At 42.0% G+C, this 24,043-nt stretch overlaps 1 protein-coding gene across 1 annotated transcript; it reads right to left on the bottom strand.

The window, feature by feature from the left end:
• Positions 1–1,968: 1,968 nt before the first annotated feature.
• LOC117219384 (cytochrome P450 4C1) lies at positions 1,969–23,541 on the bottom strand. Its single transcript, XM_076524268.1, is given in 6 exon segments — positions 1,969–6,629; positions 6,728–6,854; positions 7,460–7,529; positions 18,082–18,169; positions 18,171–18,305; positions 23,440–23,541. Coding segments are annotated over 6 exon segments (903 nt in total). The 3' UTR covers positions 1,969–6,248.
• Positions 23,542–24,043: the final 502 nt, after the last annotated feature.

The raw sequence follows: 24,043 nt of genomic DNA, 5'->3' as shown, positions 1-24,043 counted from the left end.
AATCTTTATAATATTTTTAATATGTGTTTTGTATAAACTTTAATTTCTGTATATTTAATTCTCAATAGTATTTGATATGTATTCCTTATCTATTTTGATGTTTTTTATTTTATTTTCTATTTTACCACATTCATGCTTTTATTAGATATTTCATACTTGCACACTTATGTGTATGTATAGTTGGTATTCGTACATCTACTGTATACATATATATATATATATATATATATATATATATATAAGTGTGTAGTGGATACATATACATATATACCAATGTCATATTTACGAGACAAGGAATTAATTGTCTAATTAATTTTTTCTCAAGCGTCTATTAATTACAAATTTTTCATCAATACAAAGCACTTACTTTTTCTTTTTTGTTTGATTTATGAGAAGTCATACTGAAAAAATAGTTTTTGGATGAATAAAACAGATACGAGTAACTTAATTAAATCGTTACTTATCTCACATTCTTCGCAGGAAGACTATGCTAGAATTTTTAAGTAAGAAGCAAAAACAGTGCGTCGTATAATCGGTATGTCGCGTAGACTAGAGTTGGGTAAGAGGGGCATCGTTCCTGACATCTACTTGTCGGTAAACATGTTACTATGTCGGATAAACAGAGACCAAATAAACGGAGGTCTACTGTAATAACAAAATTGTATCAAAGTAATTTAGTTATTGTCTAGTATATTAGTCTTTCTATCATCTAGAAAAAATTCATATCGTTTGATCCAGTTTTAAAGAAGTTGTAGTAGTTTCTCTCATCCTCGCATAATTTTAGTATGTCATCACTGACGCCGTGATATTGCTATGGCCTTGTATTTTATCAATTTTCTCGCTACGCGAATACTAAGGTTCGACGGAGTCTGCGAATACGTGTGTTGCGGCACGCGCCGCGCCTCCTTTGACTCGAATTCCCGGAAGACAACTCATAATACAATGACATAACTTTTTTTTAATTTTAACATTTTAATACTTATTTTTTTAATATATTCCTGATACTTATCTGATTAAAATGACACCAGACATGATATAGTTTGGACAAATATTTCTGTTTACAATAAAATCAAAGACGACATAATTTCGATTACATTTATTTATCAAATACTTAATGTGTAATTCATTTTATTTTATTATCGTTGTAGTTATCTAAGTAAAATACATTGTTATTTTTAAAAACTGTACTTGAAAAGCTGCATTGATATCATGCATAATTAGAAGAGTACAAAATTATATTCTACGTTAAATTGTTTTGTTGCATATCGTCCTTGGAATTGTCAAGTGTCGTGGCGAAAGGTGATGGTTTTCCTCTATTCTTTAATAACACATAATGTAACAGAAAATTAATTTGTAAATAATTCATATTCAAATTGGCTGCGAATTTTTACCATTGTATGATTACGTATGTACTTACTTATCTGATCCTCCCTTGCTGAAGAGATATGATTTTAATATGCCTGCACGAGATATTTTATGTAAGATGGTGTAGCTGCTGTTTCAAATGTTAGTCTCTCGATTAGAATACGTAATTTCTGTTCACAATTTCCTTACTGTGAAAAATCATTTCTTACGGTTCTTCTTGAAGTTCTTTCGTTTCTTCATTTACGTTTCTTCTTTCTTCCTCCTGAGAGCCTAATAAAAATTGTGTGACATGTGTTGGGGTGCATCGTTCTCCTGTAATCGTACTTATAATGTCGAGTTAATCATGTTCACGCTTTCTCGTGTCTGATTGAATGGGATGAGCATTTTTATATAAAGATCCTTCCATTCCGAAAAGCGATGAAACGTATAAAAGAGCCTTAGAAATAGTAAGGAATTTTAAATTAGTTAATGACCATGTAGAACGAGGCTTGAAGTTTATCATCGAATGTACTAACTTATTAAAGAAAAATGAATATAATAAACAATTCATTTTACAAGTATTGGAAGATTATCGGTGACGTCATCCAAATGCCAGCAAATCAATCTGATTAAAAGTCGTATATTGACCAGTATGTAACATTTTATAAGATATTTCAATTAATTTTATTACAACGTATAATTTTAAATTAAATCTCGATAATATTATATACACGTAAGATTATATTTTCATTAAAAAATATTTAGTATTGCCTCTAAAACAGTGGAACACATTTATATTAAAATTAACGTAAATAATAGAAATTTCAAATCTTTGATCCCGATGCGACACCGGTTACCGTTGTCCAGTCGCTTTGAAATTTTGCGCACATTATTTCTTCACCCTCAAAAATCATTTTTTACACATGTAACTAAGGAACACCCTTGTGGTTACTTTTTCTTGTACCTCTGTCCTGTTAGGCGGGGAAAATGGTCATCGTCTTACCATATTTTTCTAATGCTAACTTGGGGATTTTACGAGGTCACGCTGACCGTGCGGCCGCTCAGCCCCGTGGCGGTACGCGGTCGGCGATGTTTTTATCAGCGAAATCCGCCGTGTACGTGAAAGTAGTAAAAGAGCAAAATCATTTCCGGACATGCGAACACTAACCCCTTCCCGTGCCATTTAGCTCGACGAAACTCGACTACCCAAGCGGTAGCCGTCAAAGCGCGCTAAACAGACCAGACCAGACTGATGCTCGAGGACAGTCGCAATACGAGCCGAAATGTAAATACTAGTAGTAGTATTGATGTAAATACTAGAAGTAAACGCTAATCCTTTTACTTTTATAGATATCATAATTTTATTATTGTTGCGTACGGCACAAAATAATTGCCGGAGGTCGTAAGGAGACAAAATGATGTAGTCCGACGACGTGTCGCTCGCTGAGGTATTTCGGACTCCACAGTCCACGTAAACTTGTATAAAATGTGTTGCGCACGGCGCAAAAGAATTGTTAATAATTACGATTGTTAGAGCACGGCTCTGTTCAGCGTAGAAAAGTGAAGTGTAACGGTTATCGAAATGTGCAGCAGTATATATAGACACCTGGCCGATGTTCAAGGGGAAGCATCGTCAGGTGTCGATGGCCGGGTCATTGCCTTCTAAGACAAAAACGCCGCGTATACATACGGCCGAGGCCAGCGTTTGACGGTCGGGCCAACGCACGCTGATTGTATTATTGTCTTGCCGCCTCGCCGTTTATTCGACAAAAAAGGTGCCAAACCAGCGTGGCACACGCGCGGCGCTTAAGAGCGGTAACACGGCGACGAGTTCGCGCCACGTTTGGTTGAGCTCGTCCGGGAGCGGAGCATCCCAATCCGCACCCCCCAACCATAGCTCCAGCAGCAATATTTTTGCTTTGATTACTGCCGGTGCCGCCCAGCCCAGCGGGTTGTACAAGCGCGCGATCACCGATATCACCGCTCTCTTCGTGATCCGGACTCCAATCCACCCCCAACACGGGATGGTGCTGTTGGGCAGCCCCCGTGAGGTCCACCGCCGCCGACTTCTGGCTATTCGCCAACACCAGAGGGGTGTTGGCTGCCCATTTTCCTAGCTGGAAGCCCCCACGCCCTAGGAAGCGTGTGAGCTCGTCACGGCAGGCTATAGTTTCCTCTACCCCGTCAGCGTCGAAGAGAGCGTCATCAACGTAGAAATTCGAGCGCATTATCGCTCGCGCACGAGGGAAGTGCGCTCCCTCGTCTTCGGCGAGCCGCAGTAGAGCGCGCTGAGCTAGGTATGGGGCGCAGGCCGTCCCGTATGTGACGGTGGTGAGCCGGAATTCGCGAGGCTCTTAGTCGGGACCACGCCGCCAAAAAATCCGCTGCAGATCCGCGTCCTCCTCGTGCACGCGGATCTGCCGAAACATCTTCTCGATGTCGGCCTTGAGGGCGAATCGCGGGACTCGCCAGCGCAACAGTACCGAGAAGATGTCTCGCTGCAACTTCGGCCCCGTCAGTAAGTAATCATTCAGCGACAGTCCGTTGGAAGTGGGGCTAGAGGCGTTGAAAACAACGCGGAATCGCGGTGTTCCGTCCATGTTCCGCTTGACCACTGGGTGGTGCGGAAGGAAAACCGCGCCATCCTGCGGTCCCTGAGGGGCCTCCTCCATATGCTCGAGGGCCTCATATTCGGCCAGAAAGCCCCGGTACGCGGTCTCCAACACTGTCGCCTCTGAGTCGCCGCTCGACTCCACGGAGCATGACTAGGGCACGGCCCTTTGACGAGCCGAGTGCGAGGGGTGGTTCGGTACGCAGGGGTAACCGAACCACGTATCGTCCGTCCGCCCGCCGTGAGACGGTTTTGACGAAATGTTCCTCGCACCTCGACTCGTCAGGGGAGAAAACAGATTTGGGACTCGCCTCCTCGAGCTCCCAGAACAATCGCAATTGCTGCACCAACTTCTCCTCCGCGCGACAGTGCAGGGACGTCACGGAGGGATCGGGATCGTTCGCGGGTGTCGACGCGGCGCCCGAGACGACCCAACCGAATACCGTTTCCTGCGCGATGGGCTGGCCGGTTGTTCCGCGGCGCAGGCCGGGACCGATCACATCACCGTAACGATCGGCCCCGATTAAGAGATCTACTGGGAAATCTAAAGTCGGATCAGGGTCCGCTAAAAGGAGGTCCTGCAGATGCGAGTAAACGCGAATATCGACGGTCGTCTTGGGCGCGTACCCGGTTAGTCTCCGGAGGACGAATGCGGAAAGCGGCACAGGAGCGTTCCCGCGCCCGGTCAACCGTAAGACCAGGTCGACCCGCGAAGTCACGCGACCCACCAACGCGTCCCCCGCACCCGTCACGGTGATAGCCACGGGCCGCTAAGGAATGCGGAGGGCCGGGACGAGGGATTCGGAGACGAAGGTCGCCACCGATCCCTGGTCCAACAAGGCCCTCACCGGCCTTACCCCCCCCCCAATCGTCGCGTGTCACTACCCATACTAGAGCGGTCGCGAGCAGTACGGCCCTGCTGCCGCTCCAGCATGCGATGCAGTTGTGGACTGCGGACGATGCGGAGATGTTCGTCGCTGCCTCCCGCCCGGGTTCTACCACAGTTAACTTTGGCCCGCCACCAACCCCGGAATCCTGGTGAATCAGGGTGTGGTGCGAGCCGTTACAAACGGAGCAGCGCGACGCGGAGGGACACTATGTCGCGGGGTGTCCCGAACGGAGGCAGTTGATGCAGCAACCGTGCGCCCTAACGAAATCCCGGCGCAGGTTGAGCGCCATGCCCCTGAACGCAGGGCACCGGAACAGCAGGTGGTTGTCGCCGTACTTCCGGCAACGGCTCGCCGTCGTCGTCGCCATCGCGTGGGAGCGTACCGGTGGTGGAGGTCGGGCCGGCTTACGCTCCGCGGAGGTAGCCGAGGGCTCCGGGGTCATCCTGAGCTCCGCGAAGGACCCGGCCCAATGCTCCAGGAACTCGTCGAGACTGACGTACGTGGGTGGATCAATGGCGGCGCGGATTTCGTGGATCCACGCCTCTCTCGACTTTGGATCGAGTTTTTCCACCGTTAGGTGGACCAGCAGGTCGTCCCAGTGGTCCACCGGCCGCCACAAATTTCGCAACTGGGCCAACGCCTCGTTAGTGCGACGACGCAGCAAGGCGAGACCGCTGCCGTCGCGATCGCGGGTGAGCGGCGCAAGGGCCAGGAAGCTCGACAGGAGCGCACTGACGACCAGCCGCTTCTGGTCATACCTCCTGACCAAGGGCGTTCGCTGCTGTTACGGAGTAGTGAGCAATCTCGGACACTGCTTCCCCCTCTAAAGCACCCTTGAGGTACTGTAGTCGCTGGACGTCGTGAAGAGTCCGGTTCTTCACGATCAGCGACTCAAACTGATCCGAGAAGCTCAGCCACTCCGTGTAGCAGCCGGCGAACCTTGGCAATGGGAGTCGCGGTAGCTGCGCCACGGGCGCGTTACAGGACTCTGACACCCTAATCTGGCTCGCGTCAGTCAGCGGACAAATATCGGATAAATTGCTTCGCTTTCGTCATCCGCCGTCCCTCTTTTATCATCCACGTTCTTCCTTTTCCATCGGTAAAATTGATGGGAAAACGTTGTTGTTTTCTTAACCCTTTACGCTCGAAGCCGTTTCAACTGTAAACCTAAAATAATTGTTCCGTCTTACAGTGTTCCCATTTTACATGACAGGGTGCAAATCTAGACTTTCTTGATATAAGAATTATTTCGATGATACAAAAATTCTAGCGGTGCCTCGGAGTGCACCACTCGAGGGTTAACTCGCAAAGGGTTAATACATACTTCCAATAACAGTTTTATCTCCGCATCTATGTTCCTCTTTGAATGTTGTTCCACTCGTTTACAAAAAGGTTTGTAAAGTTTATACGATTTTACTCGCCCAGTCTTTGCCCGAACTGGGTCTCGAACGTGCTCGATAATTTTTCGCTCGCGTGCACACGATTTTCATGGTCGATACCAGAAAGGTTGAATTCGCTGGCGCGACGAGCGTTGCCAGTACACTCGCCTGATACTCCGAATAGCGGCCTGACGCATAAAGGATCCAGGACACGCTGGTGGCCGTGATATCGTGACCGGCGAATATGAACGTGTTCACCTCGTTCCGAATGTCCTCGTCGGTGAGGGCGTCGCCGTTCTGCGACAGATCTAACAGCAAGTCCAGCAAAGTCTGGTACTTGGTAACCCGTTCCTCCGCGTTTCTCTTCTCCTTCGCTTGCCACTGGCCCTTCCTCCCCGCGATGATCTGCGAACAAGATCATTGTACGTGACACACGTGGCCCTCGACGCCATTCGCCCTTTATGCACCTCGTTCGGGTTAGACGGTGGGATGAGAATATTTACTTTGTCGACGAAGCCGTGAACGACGCGCAATGTGCGCTCGTGATTTTTGCCCCATCTCGTTAATTTGAAGATCGGATCGAAAGACATCCAGACGTTTAGGAATCTTCTTTGGGAGATCGAGGCCAATCTGAGAAGACGACGGAATATTTATGTCGAAGTATAACTTGCATATTTTTCGATTGAATGTATTTTATTCAAGTTTTTTAATTAGCATCCCCTTGGCCAGGCTCGCGCAGAGTTACGATCGAATTGGTCGAGGAATTTTAATGAATAAAGGTTACATCGCAATTCAATCGCGTTGTAATTCTGTCACATCGTGATTCAATTACATTGTAATTCGATCGCATTGCAATTCAATTACATTATCATTCGATCACATTGTAATCTGTGATTCGGATCTCTATTCAATTCGATTCAATTACAATGCAATTCGTAATTGCAATCACAGCACAATTGCAAAATACTGGACAATTAAATTGCATGAATCGCAAATGACGATGCAACCGAATTGAAAATCGCGAATTAAAAAATAATAAATTAATAATTCGAAAACATTGGGACATTAAAGTCGCGTTCGGTCCAGTATCGAAGTTAATTGCGTTTTGAAAGATGTTCAAATCCTTTTTGCCAGCGCTTGAGAAAAATGTATTAAGAAATAATATACAGTTTTAATAATAATAATATTAGGTGAAATTATAATATATTCTTTGGGAGACGAGAAAATTTACTTACGTATTGACAGCCTGTACGTATTCGTTTTTTAAATCCGTTTGCGCGTTGATGTGGCATCCCATGAAGCTATCTGTAAAAATAGTGTACGTGATCGTTAATTGCAATTACGCAATAATATATCTGTGAATAAATATGTAATTTTACATATAACGCTGTCGCACGTGAACGTACGTAATTTTATATTTCCTATCTTCTAAATCATTTAATCCTTCGCGTTCGACCGGTGACTCGCCACTCAAAATTATATTAATATATTAATTGTTATTAACATAATCATAGTAATTATAATAACAATATTATAATACTATGATCATATAATAATATAATACGTTCCAACATAATTTTATCGTTATAATAATCGCAATAATGATATAATAATATCTGAATAACGGTCCGAAAAAATGATTGCACAACGAAATATTTGATTTCGCGCGGAACGACGCAACAACAGGGTGAGGTAACGGGGGTTAGTTTTTTATTGCGCGAATTGCGCAGCGTTTCGGTTTCTACTTGTTTCAAAGGAGAATAGTAACAGTTGTATTTTTTGTGCCGACTCGCGGTCGCCTGTATACCCTAATAAATCGGGGCGCAGCTGTAAATACGTCGCGAGGATTTCGAAAACGTAATACGGTAACGCGACGGGGAGAGATTAATTACGAGCCACCATGTCGAACGGGTGGGGCGACGCGACCGCTAGTCCGACATTCGCGAAGTCATTTGCTCGGCAGCCTCGGTTCGCGAAGGGTGGGTCCGCGGACCGCGATCGCGTGCTCCGTCTTTCCTCGAATCATTTGCTCGGCGATTTCGAATCGAAAGGGATTGGTCCGCTATATTCTCGGCCACCTTATCCGCCGGCATTCTCGTCGTTCGCTAAATTCTATTCTCCGGTTATTTCGTGATATTTATTATATATTATTTTTGAATATCATCCGCTGAAATATTTAATTGGCACATCGGCTCGCCGGGATAATTGGCGCTTGATCGCGCTTCATCTCGCCCGAGGTCACGCTTAATTTCGCTTGAAATTGCGTTCGATCATCCGGCTTGAGATCGCGCCTGATCTCTCCGTTCAGATCGCGCTTGATCGCGCTCGCGGCCGCGATTTTCACGTCGCAGATTCGTCGTTCTATTTATGTATTCGACCGTGGGCCTCGGTTACACCGTATTCGGGTGGGTTTTCGGCTGACCGTTGCATCATTTTCCTCGAAATCCAAGGAGGACAAAATCAATCGCGATAACAAAGATTGCTACGTGGTACGTCGCAGCTCTTTGCTTATTCATTCTAATCTGTTTTCGCATTGCGATCGAAATTAACCGAATTTTGTATTGCTGTTGCAGATCTGAAGACGATCGCTGCTGCAAATGACTGCTGCAAATGGCTACTGCAAACGACTGCTGCAAATGGCTACTGCAAATGACTGCTGAGATCGAGAGGCAACGTGTCGGGCTTCGTCGAGGAGGCAGGGTTGTTAGTATAATTTTCAATTATTTCAATTATTCAATTAAAATTGAATAATTATTTCGTGAACGATGACGGACGGTATTTTAATATGTCTCTGCTTTTCTTTTTGTTCCAGGACTCTAACGTAGCACTCTCCGCCCAACAAGTAGTGAGTGAATGTTCAGTTTTCCTTTTTTTTTATTACGTAGATAACGTAGACAATTTTGACGAGTACAATGGCCAAAGGATTGCCCTGCAATCCTTTGAGTGGTAATCAGTTTTCTAGGTAGGTAGGGTCTTTTCGCACGTCGCGATTTCCTTGGATTGTTTCATATTGTAAATATTATTATCTCGAAGCTGCCGAAAAATTGAACTTTTGCATACACGATTGTCATAATACGAATGTTTGAAGAATTACGTTGGTGTAATTGCTGCACCAATGTATCAAATAATAATGTTGTTCCGCCTAATTACATTAGTGGTCACGTGCGAAAAGACGTTTCGCGATAGGTAAATCAATATTTGTTTAAAGTTTCCAAATAATGGAGTATCTTAAATTAAATTGTTTGTAAATTTTGTGAATTTATTAAAAATGTTTCATTCTGTCACTTCATATATATATTACATATCTATTCTCTTGCATGCTTCAATTCATTTTTCAATAACTTGATTTAACATCTTAGCCCGAGAAACTAATAACCCTTTTTAGTTAGGATTTTCAGAGATCCGAGGTTCCATGCTCGTTGCTCGAATCCTTCTCGAGTGCCCAAGCGTGCTCGGTTGGGTGCGAGCAACGGCGCATGGGACGGTATTAATAACAATTATAAACCGCGACTGACAATGACTAGCGCATCGTGCACGACATAATCTCCACTTGTATGGTGTGTTAGGCTTTAGTGGATTTTTTGTCGGTTCTCTTTGAGATCAGAGCTAGCTTTAACCTTGAGCATATTCCATACGATCCGCGCCGTGCAACGCGGATCTATGAAATATGTGTGCACAGAATGCTTATTTTCCATTCTCACCGGTTGAAATATATAATAATATAATATACAAATATAATAAATATAATATATATGAAAATATAATCGAAGCTCTCGCAAGAGCCCTTAAAGAAATTCAACGAAACGATACACGACTATTATTATTAGTCTGTTAGAGTCTCGTCCATGATACAAACTTCCCAATTGAAATTCGATGATATCGCAATGATCGCTACCATTGTCAGTCGATTTCAGTAACTAACATGTACCTTAGAATCGAATAAATGGGTCATGTTGGGGTGTCAGAGTGTGTCCCGGGACATGCTCCGCAGGCTAGCACCTCAGCGTATGTGTGAGAACCGTGGAGTGAATGTGTTGGTACGATTGCTTTGCCATATTTTTAAATATAGCGTTAGGCAGGATAGGTAACTTGCCTTATCGGTGTGTGTGTGTTTAAATGGTTAGGTAGGGCCGGGGCCGGCTATCGCCTCGTTACGGGTAGGCCACGATTCGAACGGTAGTCGGCCACCGGTAGGGCTCGAAGTGTTCGACTCGACGCCGATTCGAACGTTGCACGACGTTCGATTAGAGGCCTCGAGATCGATCCTTCAAGGTTTCTCTTAGCTTCCGTGGTCGCGGATGCGTACGCGCGGGAATTAGGGCTTTCGAAACGAAACGATACCGGCTCTATTGCACCAACAGCATTGCACATAGCTGCGGAGCACGTGTAAGGTTCTAGGGTCATCAGGTGAATTGCCGAAGAAAAGAAGAGGCCTAAAGAGGCTGAAGAGGCCCCTCCGACAAACTGTCGAGGGGCCAATTGTCGTTACCACGTTGCCACTGTACTCGTACGTAGAAATATTAGTTGTAACAATAGTGTAGTAGTAGTAGTAGTATAGTAGTTTGAACATGGGCAGGCCTCGCCGCCCCAACGATCAGCGCAGATGGGCACGTCCGCGACTTGCGAATAGTGTTGCGAAACGATCACGCGTTGTTTGAATTCATTTTGAACAGAGACACGTAAATTACCGTTGCGAATCAAATAATCGCGAGTTCCAATATAGCGTTGCGAACGAAACGAAACGACCGCAATTTCCTTTTATTTCTTGTGTGCATCGTAGCTTTAAAGATAGCGTTGCGAACGAAACGATCGCGATGTCTTTGTATTTCTTGTGCATCGTAGCTTTAAAGATAGCGTTGCGAATACGATCTCGCGTTGTGATTTGATCTGTTTTCAAGATTTTTGCAATTCCGCTCTCATTCTGAGAGAGCGCAGTCTCTTTCTTGGATCTCTCTGTTCGTTGCATTAGCGTCGCGTCCACGTAATCGCGTTGCAATTAGTTTACCCTTCGACCTTGCAGGCGCCCATGCTGCGGCTGCCACAAAAGGCAGGCCTCGCCACCCCAACAACAGCCTCGGATGGGCACATCCGCGACTTTTGCCGTAGCGTTGCGAATTATTCACGCGTTGCTATAATTAATTTTGAACAGAAATCGTAGCGTTGCGAATATAAAATAGACGCGATTTTCCTTTGAATTATCAAGTACAATAGCTTTGAACATAGCGTTGCGAACTGACCGCCTTGTAACTTTGCAATTCCATCAGATATTTCAGAGTCTCCAGACTCGTTCTTCCCAGAAAGTAAAGTAAAGTAAAGTAAAGTAAAGTCAAGTCAAGTCTTTTGGATTTCTGTTCGTTGCATTAGGGTCGCATCCACGTAATCGCGTTGCCAGTAGCTTCGTTCGACCTTCCAGGCGCCCATGCCGTAGCTGCAACAATGGACCGATGTCCCAGCGAACAGCTCAGTTGGGCCCATCGCAATTTTTCCATCCTAGCGTTGCGAAACCAATTGTCGCGGTGTTTGTCTCTTTGAACCGATTTCAAAGGATTAGCGTTGCGTCCGCATAATCGCGTTGCCAAGTGTATAGCTTCGTTCGTCTTTCAGAGCCCAGGCTGCAGCTGCAACCCTCCGCAGCGCCGGCATTCGCGATGCTTTTAGTGTCACGAGATGAGATTGAAGACGGTTTTGAGTTAGCATTGCGATTGCAAACACGCGTGTTTCATTTTTAAACGAGATAGTCGGAGGCGCCGGGCCTCGCAGCATAAGACCGCGAAACACCATCTCTGTGCAAAAAACACAGCGTTACTAGACCTCGGTCTATATCCGGGACGGCCGGCTTGCGGAATCTTCATTCCGTTTGCTGGAACAACCGTCCCGGACGAAGAGGCGCATCCGTGCTGGCTTTACGACGTCCAGGCGGGTGGGTGGTGCGTAGCGTAGGAATCCGGGGTGGATTCCAAGGATCTGGGGACAGACCCTGTCGGTAGGCTATCTCGAAATAATAGCGTCGCGATGATACCTCCACACGTTGTCTTAGCGTCGCGATCATATTTGCCAACGCGTTGCTTTTTAGCGTTGCGAAGCAAATGCCGCGCTGCGAGTAGCCGTTCCAAGGATCGCAGCTTCATCATCATTATCATCATCATCATCGTCGTCATCTCGCAATCGTTGATCCCCCTTTTAGAGTTGCGTGAATATAAATGAAAGTGCACGGGAGAGTTTTCAATTTCCGAATCGAGCTAATTAACATCGAAATCAAGAATGCACTGCTCGCGTTGCTGTTGACAGATAATATTTAACTTACTATTTAACTAAGATACTATTTAACGAAATTTTATAGACTAGCGTTGCGAAAATTGCGCTTTTCTTTCCACCCCTTTCGCTTCGATTTCCTCTCTGCACGCGAGATATAATCGTAATACGCCTGTTCGGGTTGATCTCGCGAGTTGACACCGGAAAATCGGCACAGGGAGCACGAATGTTTTATTTCTTCCCTTTTCGTTTTTGTGGGGGGAGGGGTGCGAACACGTGGTGCATACGCCCACCGGACCAATGCGTAGAACAGAAACTCGTTGTTGCGTTCCGAGATCAACAAGTTGCAACAATTGGCGCGACATCGCGACGCGCGTCGCTCCGTCCAAGTTTTCGCGGGGCGATACAACGCGCAACCCTTTGTGTGCGTGTCCTCGATCGTACGAAAGTGTCGACGTAAAAAAAAGACGCATTGAGTTGGGTCACCTATGTCGGCACGCGCGACGATACCGTTGCTACCGTTGTATTAGCATCTAATGCAGAGGGTGCCGTGGTATCGAAGCGCCTTGCGATTCGAGGAGTAAATCGTGTGTAGATTTCTTTTGGACGTAGCGATGCGTGTCTTTGCCAATCGATGGTGCGTGAGCGTCAAATGCTGGGAACGTAACAACGCGTTTCACTGCATGTCATACTTTTCGAAAAAAACGCAGTGGTTCGATCGCATTGTAGCAGTAAATTTTGCGAGAATTTTTTTTTCATGCAACCTGTTTCGTGTCTTATCGTTTTCGAAAGAAGGGACAAGGAATCGAAACAGGTGTAGATCGATGGAGGGAATGAGGGGTTCGTTGCGACTTGCAAAATCGATTTTTCGGTGTGAAATTGATTATTCGGATGATAGAGTTGCGATGAATTTGTGAGATGTGAAGTTAGAATGGAATTACGATTGTATTGAGTATGCAGGGAGGATGATACATTGCAAATGAATTAAATAGTTCGCGTCGCGTAGCGTCGCGTAGCGTCGCGTTTGCATTTAGAGTCTCGAGGAAGAATGCACTGAAATCGCGTTTGCTTTCGGACAGCAATGTCTATAACCTGAAAATGGCGTTGCGCGAATATGGTCACGCGTTTGTTTGAAATATGCGTGTCCAGAATTATGGTACTTGCGGGAAATGAGACGGGTTACCGAGGTCATTTGAAGTAGTCTTTTTCCTTGGCGAAAATGCAGTCCGCGGCTTCGTTTGCGAGTTATTAGCGAAAAACAGTGACCAATGAGAGGCGAGAGATCGTCTGGCGCGAGGCGGCCGTGACAATTAGTGGACAGGGCCCATTTCTGTTGATTGGCTCGGTCTCCTAGCGCTAGGCGAGCTTCTCGTCTCTCATTGGTCAGTGTTCCTCGTTAGTAACACGTGGACAAAGTTTGCTCAAAGATTTACAAAGTAGATCGATATAGTAATTAATTGATTTTAGTTTAAAGTAATTCATTGATTTCGAAGTAATTCATTTACGAATTAATTACTCGGAGGCCGCGAATTGCATTTTCGCTAACGAAAAAAGTTGCTTTGAATAATCGAGAGAAACTCTCGTTTCTCGGAAGTATCATCATGTCGGGACATCCTGCATATCGAGTGGACTACCATTATTAAATATATTTCTTATTTTATATAATATTATATTTATTAAATATATTTCTTATTTTTTTTAGATTTTTTCCTCATAATGATGATAAATTCTTGATGATAAATAGATAAATACCGTAGGGAAATCAATCACCGAACAGTGATTGATTAACAGGGAGTAGCGTCTCTGAGGTACCCGAATCGCTTGGGGTTTTGGGGGGTTAGAGGGTTGGATGGTTGGGCGGTTGGGGGGGGGGGTCAGGTTTTCGTCGCTGGACATCACTAGACTGCGGATTTTTTCCATTTCGGCAAAAGTCGGTGATCTATATTATAATTTCAACTTTTCTACAAAATTATTCGTGAAATAACAAAAATTTCCATTTGGCAACAACAACTCTTACAATCGATGTATTTTTCTTGATTTTGCATTGAAAAAATCCGCAGTCTAGACATCATCATACGAAGACATCTCGTCCGCCGACGGATGCGTAATTTCGATAAGTTATTAACCCCGTTCATGGGCACAATACGAATTTTCAAGATGACAGCACATTTGAACGGTAGGAATATTCGAGCCTGGTAGTCTATGCGCGCGGTAAAAGTGGATGGGAAGCGTAGTTCTCGGTGCCTGTGAAAGGAGTAAGACTTAAGACAGTAGAGACTCCTTTATCGGAACATTTATTTTTATAATACTTTATTAGATAATTTAAGATAGAGAAATAGATATTGCAAAAATAAACCGTCGGATTAAAGAGTCTCTCGAATTATTGCGGCTAGATTCGCTTCTTTCGCAATAATTCGTTGACTATGTGTTTAGTTATTAAGGATTTAATTATTAAGGCGTTAGTTATTAAGGCGTTAGATATTAAGGTGTTAATTAATAAGGGGCCACTTATTAAGGGGGTAGGTTATTTGTAATACCGCTTCGCTCTCATGGACGTGTTATGTCGCTTGCATCGACACTGCACGTGTAAGGTGCTTGCAGAACGACTAAACATGCGCTTCTGGTTTTGCTCCATCTATGGTCATTTAGCTTGCCTTTCTATGTTTGGTCAAAGGAACCAAACTTTTTCGAATTAAAGTTCTCTTGAATCGAAGCATGTTTACTCGTCTGCAGTACCGCACGAACGGTAGTGCATCCCGAGATAACACGTACGTGGCACCGAAACGGTAAAACAAAACTTCTGTAAGAAAGAAAGCCATAACGAGAGCCATAACTAGAGCCACAACTAGAGAGAGAAATTCCGACTTCGTTCTGACTTTCTTTCGGATCTCCACTCGCAGCAACCTCCACGTGGTGAGATCCGAGCAATCGATGTAACTTTCAATTCTCAGTTTTCAATTTTTAATCTTCAATTTTCAATTCTCAATTTTCAATAATTTGTAATTCAAAGGAACCTCGATCAGACCGTAACAGATTGAAAATTGAAAATTGAAAATTACATCGAGCTAATGGCTGCGAGATACATTTTTCAAATACGTCGATAACTATATAAATAAGTATATATAGATATAAATATAATAGTAAATATAAATAATAAATAATTAAATTGCTGTTCAATTTATATTTTCCAGTTTCGTGAGTTTCGTGGTTCGAATATATGTATATATATGCGCCCAATCAATTTATTGTTACAAAATCGTGAAACGTCGCGTCTTAAAGCAAACGTGGTATACAGAATGCATACTCGGTTCTTGCTAAGAAGCTTAAATATCTCTGAAACATCGGTAACAACGAGTTCGCGAGTCGCATAGTTTTTATTAATCGATGTTCGAATCGATATATCGTGGGAGAGCTGTTGTCAAAAAGATCGAAACACAGTATTGAATTAGCGACAGTTTTTTTCGTGAACTGCCAAACGAGAAAAAATACTTCCCAAAATCGTCAAGTAGATGTGAAAATATTTTTTAGTATCAATATAATATTAAGTAGTCGATGATAATTTTCGAAGCATTTGTTTCTCAGCGAAGCCGATCGATTGAATATGATTTCGAAGACAACAGATTTAACGATCACCAAACGTCGCGATGATATATTTCTGGAACCCAGCCACGTATAAAATAACATATACACATTAATTAATAATCAGCTTTCCCGGTATTTTACGTTGGTCCATAGGAAACCGGATGAATATTTTTGATTTTTTAGCTACGGTTACTTTTAATTTCGGTTCTTTTTTTAACTGTTATATATTACATTAATTAATTTTTGTTTATTATAGAATTAGAATATATTAGATTACTATATATATTAGAATGAACGAACGATAATGCAGAATTTTCTTTTATTTTAATAGATTAATTTCTTATTCAATATTCTATACAGCGTGTCCATAATTATGTTAACCCCCGGAAAGGGATGATTCCCGAACTACCAAAAATTGATCGACACATTCCTGAATCTCTTTCGTGTATTATCGAAACTCTTCTTTTTTTGTTTTTATTATTATTATTATTATTAATTATCGGAATCTGATTTGCAATTTCGTCGACTAGGTGAAAATATCGGCACTCCTGTACGAAATAACCGATCGTACCAAACAATTGGCTGAACCGCGTGCTCGGTTGGATAGCGACAAGAAATTTCAAAGTCGTGCGACCGCGGCGAGCATTCCGAAAGCTTTGGCACGCATAATCGAGCTTTCGAAACCACGGCAGCCGTATCAACACCCTTCCAAGCTATCGGTTACGTTTCACGCGGTGCTCTACACCCGGTCGGTTCGTACTTCTCGCTTTTTACACGTTCAAGAAAAATACGGACTGTCCGAAAAATCCGAAAGAATACGCTTTAACTCTTTCATGGGCACGATCATTTTTAAGAAGATGGCAGCGCGTTTTAACGGTGGCGATAGTTGAGCCTGGGATCCATATGCGCACTAAAAGTGGGCGCTAAGCTTAGTTCACAGTGCCTACGAAAGGGTTAAATGATTCGAAGTAACATCTTCCCTTGGCGAAAATGCCTTTTATTTTTGCCGTTCGCTGAAAAGGTAGAGAGACCCTTCTGTCAATTATGATAGGAGTATTTTTGCAATTATGGTAGAAACATTTTTGCCAATTATGGTAGAAACATTTTTGCCAATTGCGAAGAGAATACTGTAATTGAAATTCGAAGGGTGCGTATTAGTTCTCGCTCCACGGTGGCATGGGTTTCAGTAATTTCAAAAATTCGCGTCCGTAGTCAGATGATTTTTAGGAAAAAACATTTTCTTTTGTAGCCACGCAACGTATAATTGAGTTGTCGAGACCGAAAAGGAAGCGAAGGGCAAAGGGCAAGAGAACGAAAAAGGTGTATGGTAGCAAGTCATGGTAATTATTACGTCGATATTGGTATAAATTCTCCGAAATAACTGTTGCAATTTTAGTAGCAACTTGCGGTACAAAATATCAGATGCGACGGTAACCTTGTGAGATTAGTTTGTTTTATTTAGTGTTAATGCAAATTATTCAAGAAAATATTCCTCATAGAATTCGTAAACACGCGAGCGAGCTAATAATAAATTTGTTCGGACAACTTGTTTTCCAACTTATTAAATTACTAATCTTCTTTTTCAAAAACAATGCCGCGTCTCTTGCAGCTATTTTGCAAAACACTCGAAGAAGAAGCAAGCTCACGAACATAGAAAATACGAGCGGAGAATGAAAAGAAAAAAGCTGAGGAGAGCAGGGAAACAATGTCCACCGAGGACGTCGGATTCCGATAGAACTATCATCGTGGTAGATTTAAAGTCCAAAAATGAGTGAACAAAAATTATTGTAGTATCACTTCGTAAGATTAGCATAATCCTCTCGATATCTATTCACGAAGAAGAATGCAATACTCTTTTTTAAAATTAATTTAAAAATTAATCTAAATGTCTCGGCACTACTCTCGTGATCGGAACAATGACCTTTGTCGTATTAAAAAAATCACCAAATCGATAGCAAATAGAATTGGACTAATTGTAATTTCAGATTTTCTTGCTCTTTTGTCTAGTTTCGTGTTCGCTTACCGCATATTATGTCCAACGTAGCTCGTTTCACGTACGGAGAAATGTCGAAAGAAGATTTGCCGACTTCTTTCCTTAGACAGGATATCACACAATATTCCAGCTTCTCTGATCGCTGTCTAGAAGTACACCTCTAAAAGACCACTGTGAAACGTTGGTGTTAACAACTTCCTCCATGAATGCCATTTTTCACCTGGCACAGAATCGTTATACTCTTTTTTATTCTTCTTTTATTTCTTGATATGATAGGACTTGTTCATTCTGGAAACTGATTTTTAATTTGATCGAATTAGTAGACATTTTTCGACAGAAATGCGACTGGATGATAGGATATGAAGAAATTTATTTAATTGATTTACGGAATGAATCGCGAATGCCTGTTAAATTCGGTCTTTCTTCTAATTTAGTTCGATTGGAGAGTGATGAATTTTTTTAGAGAAAAAGAGAATTTTAGAGTTTTGAGAGAAAAAGAATTTTAGACTTTCGAGAACTGTAGACTTGCGATAAAGACAAAGAAATTGTACGTTTCATAGATTCATACCGATTTAATCTAATAAGAATTAGCATTTCTAAACTTTCGAATTATTTAAAGAAAAAAAAACAACTGAATTCACAACAAAAAATTGTGAGAAGAATTGGGGATCAAACGCGATGCGAATCAGTTACATTGAACGCAAAAGGTAGTGATAACGACAACGTAATTATCGTTCCAATTAATTGGTATTCAGGAAGCTAATTTAATACGTTTGTTCTGCGAATGCAGCGACCAATAGATGAGCACGACTGGTGTTTAACATCGTTCGTTTTTATTGACTAACGTGGCTAAAATTAATTCGACTGTCTATATGCGGAAACCTGCATAGACATCCATTATGTAGATTATCGTAGATAATGTACACAATTTGAAATGAATACACGTCGCACGGGATGTCAAGGAATGTCGAAACATTAGCGGAATATTTCAATGATTCAACTGATGGTAATCGTTGCAACGACTATTTACTAGCCTCGTGTCTGCGACGAAAATATTCGAGTGTTCGAAAAGTGAACAACACCGATCCGATATCTGTACATTCATTATATCGTGCTCGATATACCTGGAAACATGTTTCTAAATTCTACTGATCGAAGTAGATCATCTACACAACTGATATGCATTTTAAGGTATCAATTTTTCTATTCAATTCTTATATTCAATTCTTATATTCAATTTATGTATTCAATTTTTGTATTAAATATTTTCATTCAAAAATAAACAAAATAAAATAATGAGAAAATGATCAAAATAAAATAATGAGAAAATGATCAAAATAAAATAATGAGAAAATGAATAAAATAAAACTATGAGTAAATGAACAAAATGCAAAATGCTTACCAGTGCTAGTTAACAAGCCGGAGCCAAGCTATGGCTGCAGATATTCGTATTCCAGATTTTTGTCACTGTGAACGCTGCTGCTCAATAATGTCTGAACCGCTTCAGCTTTATAGAGAAGTATAAAGGGCCTCATGCGTGTGTGTGTGTGTGCCTATCCAAATTAAGTACATATCTCCCAACTCTTTTCCCCAGTTGATCATCTTCTTGAAGGCTTCTGTAACAGATCAGTTAGCGTTAGGAAGATCAGTAATGCTGACTTGTGTTGTTTGTTCTTTGCATTGTCAGCGAGAAAAATCAATTAAACAGATCTCTCCATGTGAAAGCGACTAAGCGACTACTAGAGTAGTAATATTTACATAAACACTTTTAACAAGATTTTACGTCAATTATATTGTACTGTTTTTCTTCTGTATTGTTTTCGTTGAGTTTTGTTTTATCGTTTAGCGTTATCTTTTTATTTTTAAATTAGAAAAAGATGCAGATTCGTATTGTATTTGTTATCTTCGTTCTATTAATAGCTGGTTCGTTGCCGCGAGTTTCATTAATCTGTGTCGCGCAGTGAAAATTTCACTGTTGAGAACGGAATTTCGCGCTGTTCGAAAGAATCTCTTCGATATCATCCTATGCTATTCGACCAATAACGATCGTTGACCCGAGCCAGCGTGCAGAAATAGATCTTTGCCAGTTCTATTCAAGGTCATTTATAATTATACCATATCTCCAATATATTATATTGTAACGTGTGTTGTGTTCGGGATACAACGGAAGGACACAGTTTGAAATTGCACTGGACTTTATTCGGAGATGTATATATTATAAATGACGCGCGTGCGGATGGTTACAAGATGAGGCACGGCGGAATATTTAAACGTGAAGAAGCTCGGCGAAATGTTTAGACGAGAAGAAGAACGCAGTTTCTTGTCTCTGTTATTTATATTATGTCCCCGACATCCTCGCTGTCTTCTTTTCCCCCGTTTAGTTTAGCGGGGGAGGCAGCCATCGTCGAACCCTCGCTGTAGTAGGGGCGCGCTGACCGTTCGGCCGGGTAGCGGTACGCGGCCGGCGACTTTCTCCGCGACTAGGCCTGCAGTACATGTAGCAGTGATAAAAAATAAAGAGACAAAGGAATTTCCGGTTCTTGCAAACGTCAAGGACGTTTTCTCTCTGTCGAACCCTTGACATCTGCAAGCGGACAGTTTTATGGTTATTACGGTCGCCGACCGTGTGCCGCTACAATATTATAAATTTGATTTACAATATAGTAGATTTCTCATAGAAATTTAACTTTTTCTTCGACTTCGTTTTTATTAGGAAAAATTTAATTGGAAATTCTAAATTATTATAGAAATTATAATCGAAATTTAGATTGTTAAATCGAAACCGGTATATTTTAGTCACATTGGCACGATCCTTTTTAAAATGTGAAGAAAGAAAAATTCGCGTCTAGATTGAAAAAAAATAGCGATCGCTTTTTAAACGACGTTGTTTCAACGAACAACTTTTATCCAGGGGTTGTGTTCGTACGAAAAATCGCATAGAATTCCATGCAATTATACGGTACAGTAGCGTTATTCAGGACGCAGGCGACATCGACCTGCTTCTTCTTTCGTCCCGTTTCGTCTCGTGAGAGGCTCTCGCCGATTCCTTTCGCGCGTGCACTCGTGCCGCGCGATATTCCCTCGCTTCTCTCATATTTAGAGCAGGCTACTTATTTCCGAACTACATACGCGCGCTTTATCTTTTCTGATTAACGTCCGATTTGTTCGCCGACCTTATTAACGGTCTCGCGATAAACCAGTGCGTTTCGTTTCGTTTCGTTTCGTTTCCAAAAGGACTTTGACTTCTCTCACTCGACGAGATCATTAATAAGCTGTGATCCCTTATGATCTTCTTCGTAAAATGCAATTCACCAAAACATCGTCTCTTCTTCCATGCGAACGAGTCGCCTTAGATCCGATACAGTTTCTCTTTTTTTAGTCGTTTTGCTTCATCTCGAATTATAGTCCGATCGGTGCAACCGATTCAATTGCCTCGGACGTTTTACCGTCGATTTTATTGCCGATTTTATTACCGAGGCGAATTTCTTTTATTCGAACGGAGATCGCAAAATATTGTTAAAAAATCGAGTGGAAGTTCTGAAATATTCTAACGAAGATTCTAAAGAATTTTAATGGATGTTCTAAAAAATTCTAGTAAAGATTCCAAATAATTCTAATAAAGATCCCAAACAATTCTAATAAAGATCCCAAACAATTCTAATAAAGATCCCAAACAATTCTAATAAATATTCCAAATAATTCTAATAAAGATTCCAAACAATTCTAATAAAGATCCCAAAAAATTCTAATAAAGATCCCAAAAAATTCTATTAAAGATTCCAAAAGATTCTAACAATTCGAATAAATATTCTAGAAACTTCAAATAAAAATAACGATGCTTCCCAAAATTAATTAAGACAGTTCGTCATATAACTATTCGGTTCTGCATTCCAAAGAGTTTTCAAAATGTATGCGCCGTTCCATCGTGTTTTACTCGACTTTTCGTTTCTATTATTAGCTTCGATTTAGCAAACGAGAGAGAGAGAGAGAGAGAGAGATTCTTCCATTATTCCCCGGCTTGTGTTGCAATAAACCACAAAAATGAGGCTATTTAATTTTTAACAAGATAAAGCACGTCTCGCTATCGCGTCTTTTTCAATGCACAAGTTTTTCCTCAAATACTCAAGATATTTAAACTCTCTCGAGAAAACTAACTCGCCAATTTCCCGACATATTGCTATCGCAACTTTCTCTCAGCGTTGCTCGTTAATTAATCGAAGCTGCTCACACTTGTTCATTGTCAATGTCGGTACACCTCCTCGCTCGATTAGCGCGTTTCTCCGCTTTCCGATCTCCCCGGGGCTATCAATCGAATCGTGTCAAATTGAAAATAAAACTACACGAACGAGTAACCGACGATATATTTCACTCACTCCAGATGATACATACATCGTGTACCAGATATTTCACGCGTCCGTGACACATTTTTCTGCACTTTTTCTATACGTCCTCGGTGCGTTATTCTTTCTTTTTATACGTGCAACAAATACTGTGCGAAACATTACATAAATTGTACTTTGCGATCTCTCTCGCATTACTGTGTTCACCGTTGTCGGCCACTAACATTCGTATAATACAATTCGGTGAGAATTCTTCTTTTCGAATTAGATGATTCCAGCTTCGCGTTGCCATAATTTTCTGTTATTGCGGCAGGGAAAATATCGAACTCTCTAAAAGAGATTTTCGGAAAAATTACAAATATATTTTCTTCAAATCATTCGAATTATTCGTAAAAAGGAATTACATTTCTATTTAACCTACACCTCGTAGAATTTATAAATTATTTTGCACAAAGATCCGCAGACTAGTTAAGATCGATGATTTAATTTGGAATTTACCGATCCTTCGAATCGATAATCGGTATGTGTAATAGAGATCCTTTCTCGGATGTTTATGGCAAAATTTGAAACAAATTTAATATAGTACATAAACTAAAAGTACTTTAAAATGTTCATTTTGTGTGTTAATCTATTAAAAGATGATCAAAGGAAAAATCAAGCGTAGTTAGTTTCTATATTATTCCTTGCTTTGGGTGCAGAACATTTTCATTTTGCATAAAAATCCGCGGTCGTTCTCTTAATAACGGTAAATTAAAAAAAGACTCTTCTTCCAAGCAATATCAAAGTTAAAAAAGATCATTTTCTTTTTTTGCAAGTAACAGCAAAATTAAGAAACGCCATTTTTTTCCCAAGTAACAGCAAAATTAAAAAAAAAACACTTAATTATTCAAAGTGTGTCGATTTACACGTTCGCCGAGCATAATGTCGTACTATAAACACCGTGGGAATAGGGTAATGGAGTAATAGCAACTGTCTACTCACGTTCCGGACTGCAGCACAGCTCGTAAGCATTCCCGATGATTGGAAACGCGGCCGGAGGTTACGGCACTTTCCTAAGGGCGTAGAGAAACTTGCCACGTCGCACAGCTAGGAAAAGTATGATGGTGAACAGGAACATCGACAGGGTCAACGTAACCCAAGAGGCTCTCATGGTGAAACTCGCTGGCGGCATCTCGAATGCGTTTCCTCTCATAGAAAGATCGAACGTCCGGTTGTTCGCATATTTCTGAAATTCCAATGGCCTTCGCGACGCTTCGCCGGTCAGCTAGCTCGCTCGCGCTGTAAGCGGATCGCTTCAGACTGCTCCGTTCTTCTAGGAGGAACCGCGCGCTGCTCGGATCCCCCGTGGAGAGGGTGAGTCAACCCCTGGTGATTCAATCTACTAATTAGGAGCCGCTACGGCGGCGGCGGCGGCGGCGACGGTCGCGACACTTGTTGCTTGGAGGTGGTCGGAAAATGGTACAAACTCTTGCAGAATGGTACAAATTCTTCCAAAAGGGTACAAACTTCTTCAAAATGGTACAAACTCCTTCAAAATGGCACAAACTCCTTCAAAATGGTACAAACTCCTTAAAAATGGCACAAATTGCTTCAAAATGGCACAAACTGCTTCAAAATGGTACAAACTACTCCAAAATGGCACAAACTGCTTC

This window comes from Megalopta genalis, chromosome 8 (assembly GCF_051020955.1).
Source record: "Megalopta genalis isolate 19385.01 chromosome 8, iyMegGena1_principal, whole genome shotgun sequence".
NCBI classification, from domain to species: Eukaryota; Metazoa; Arthropoda; class Insecta; order Hymenoptera; family Halictidae; genus Megalopta; species Megalopta genalis.
This window is presented reverse-complemented; position numbering and strand designations above follow the sequence as displayed.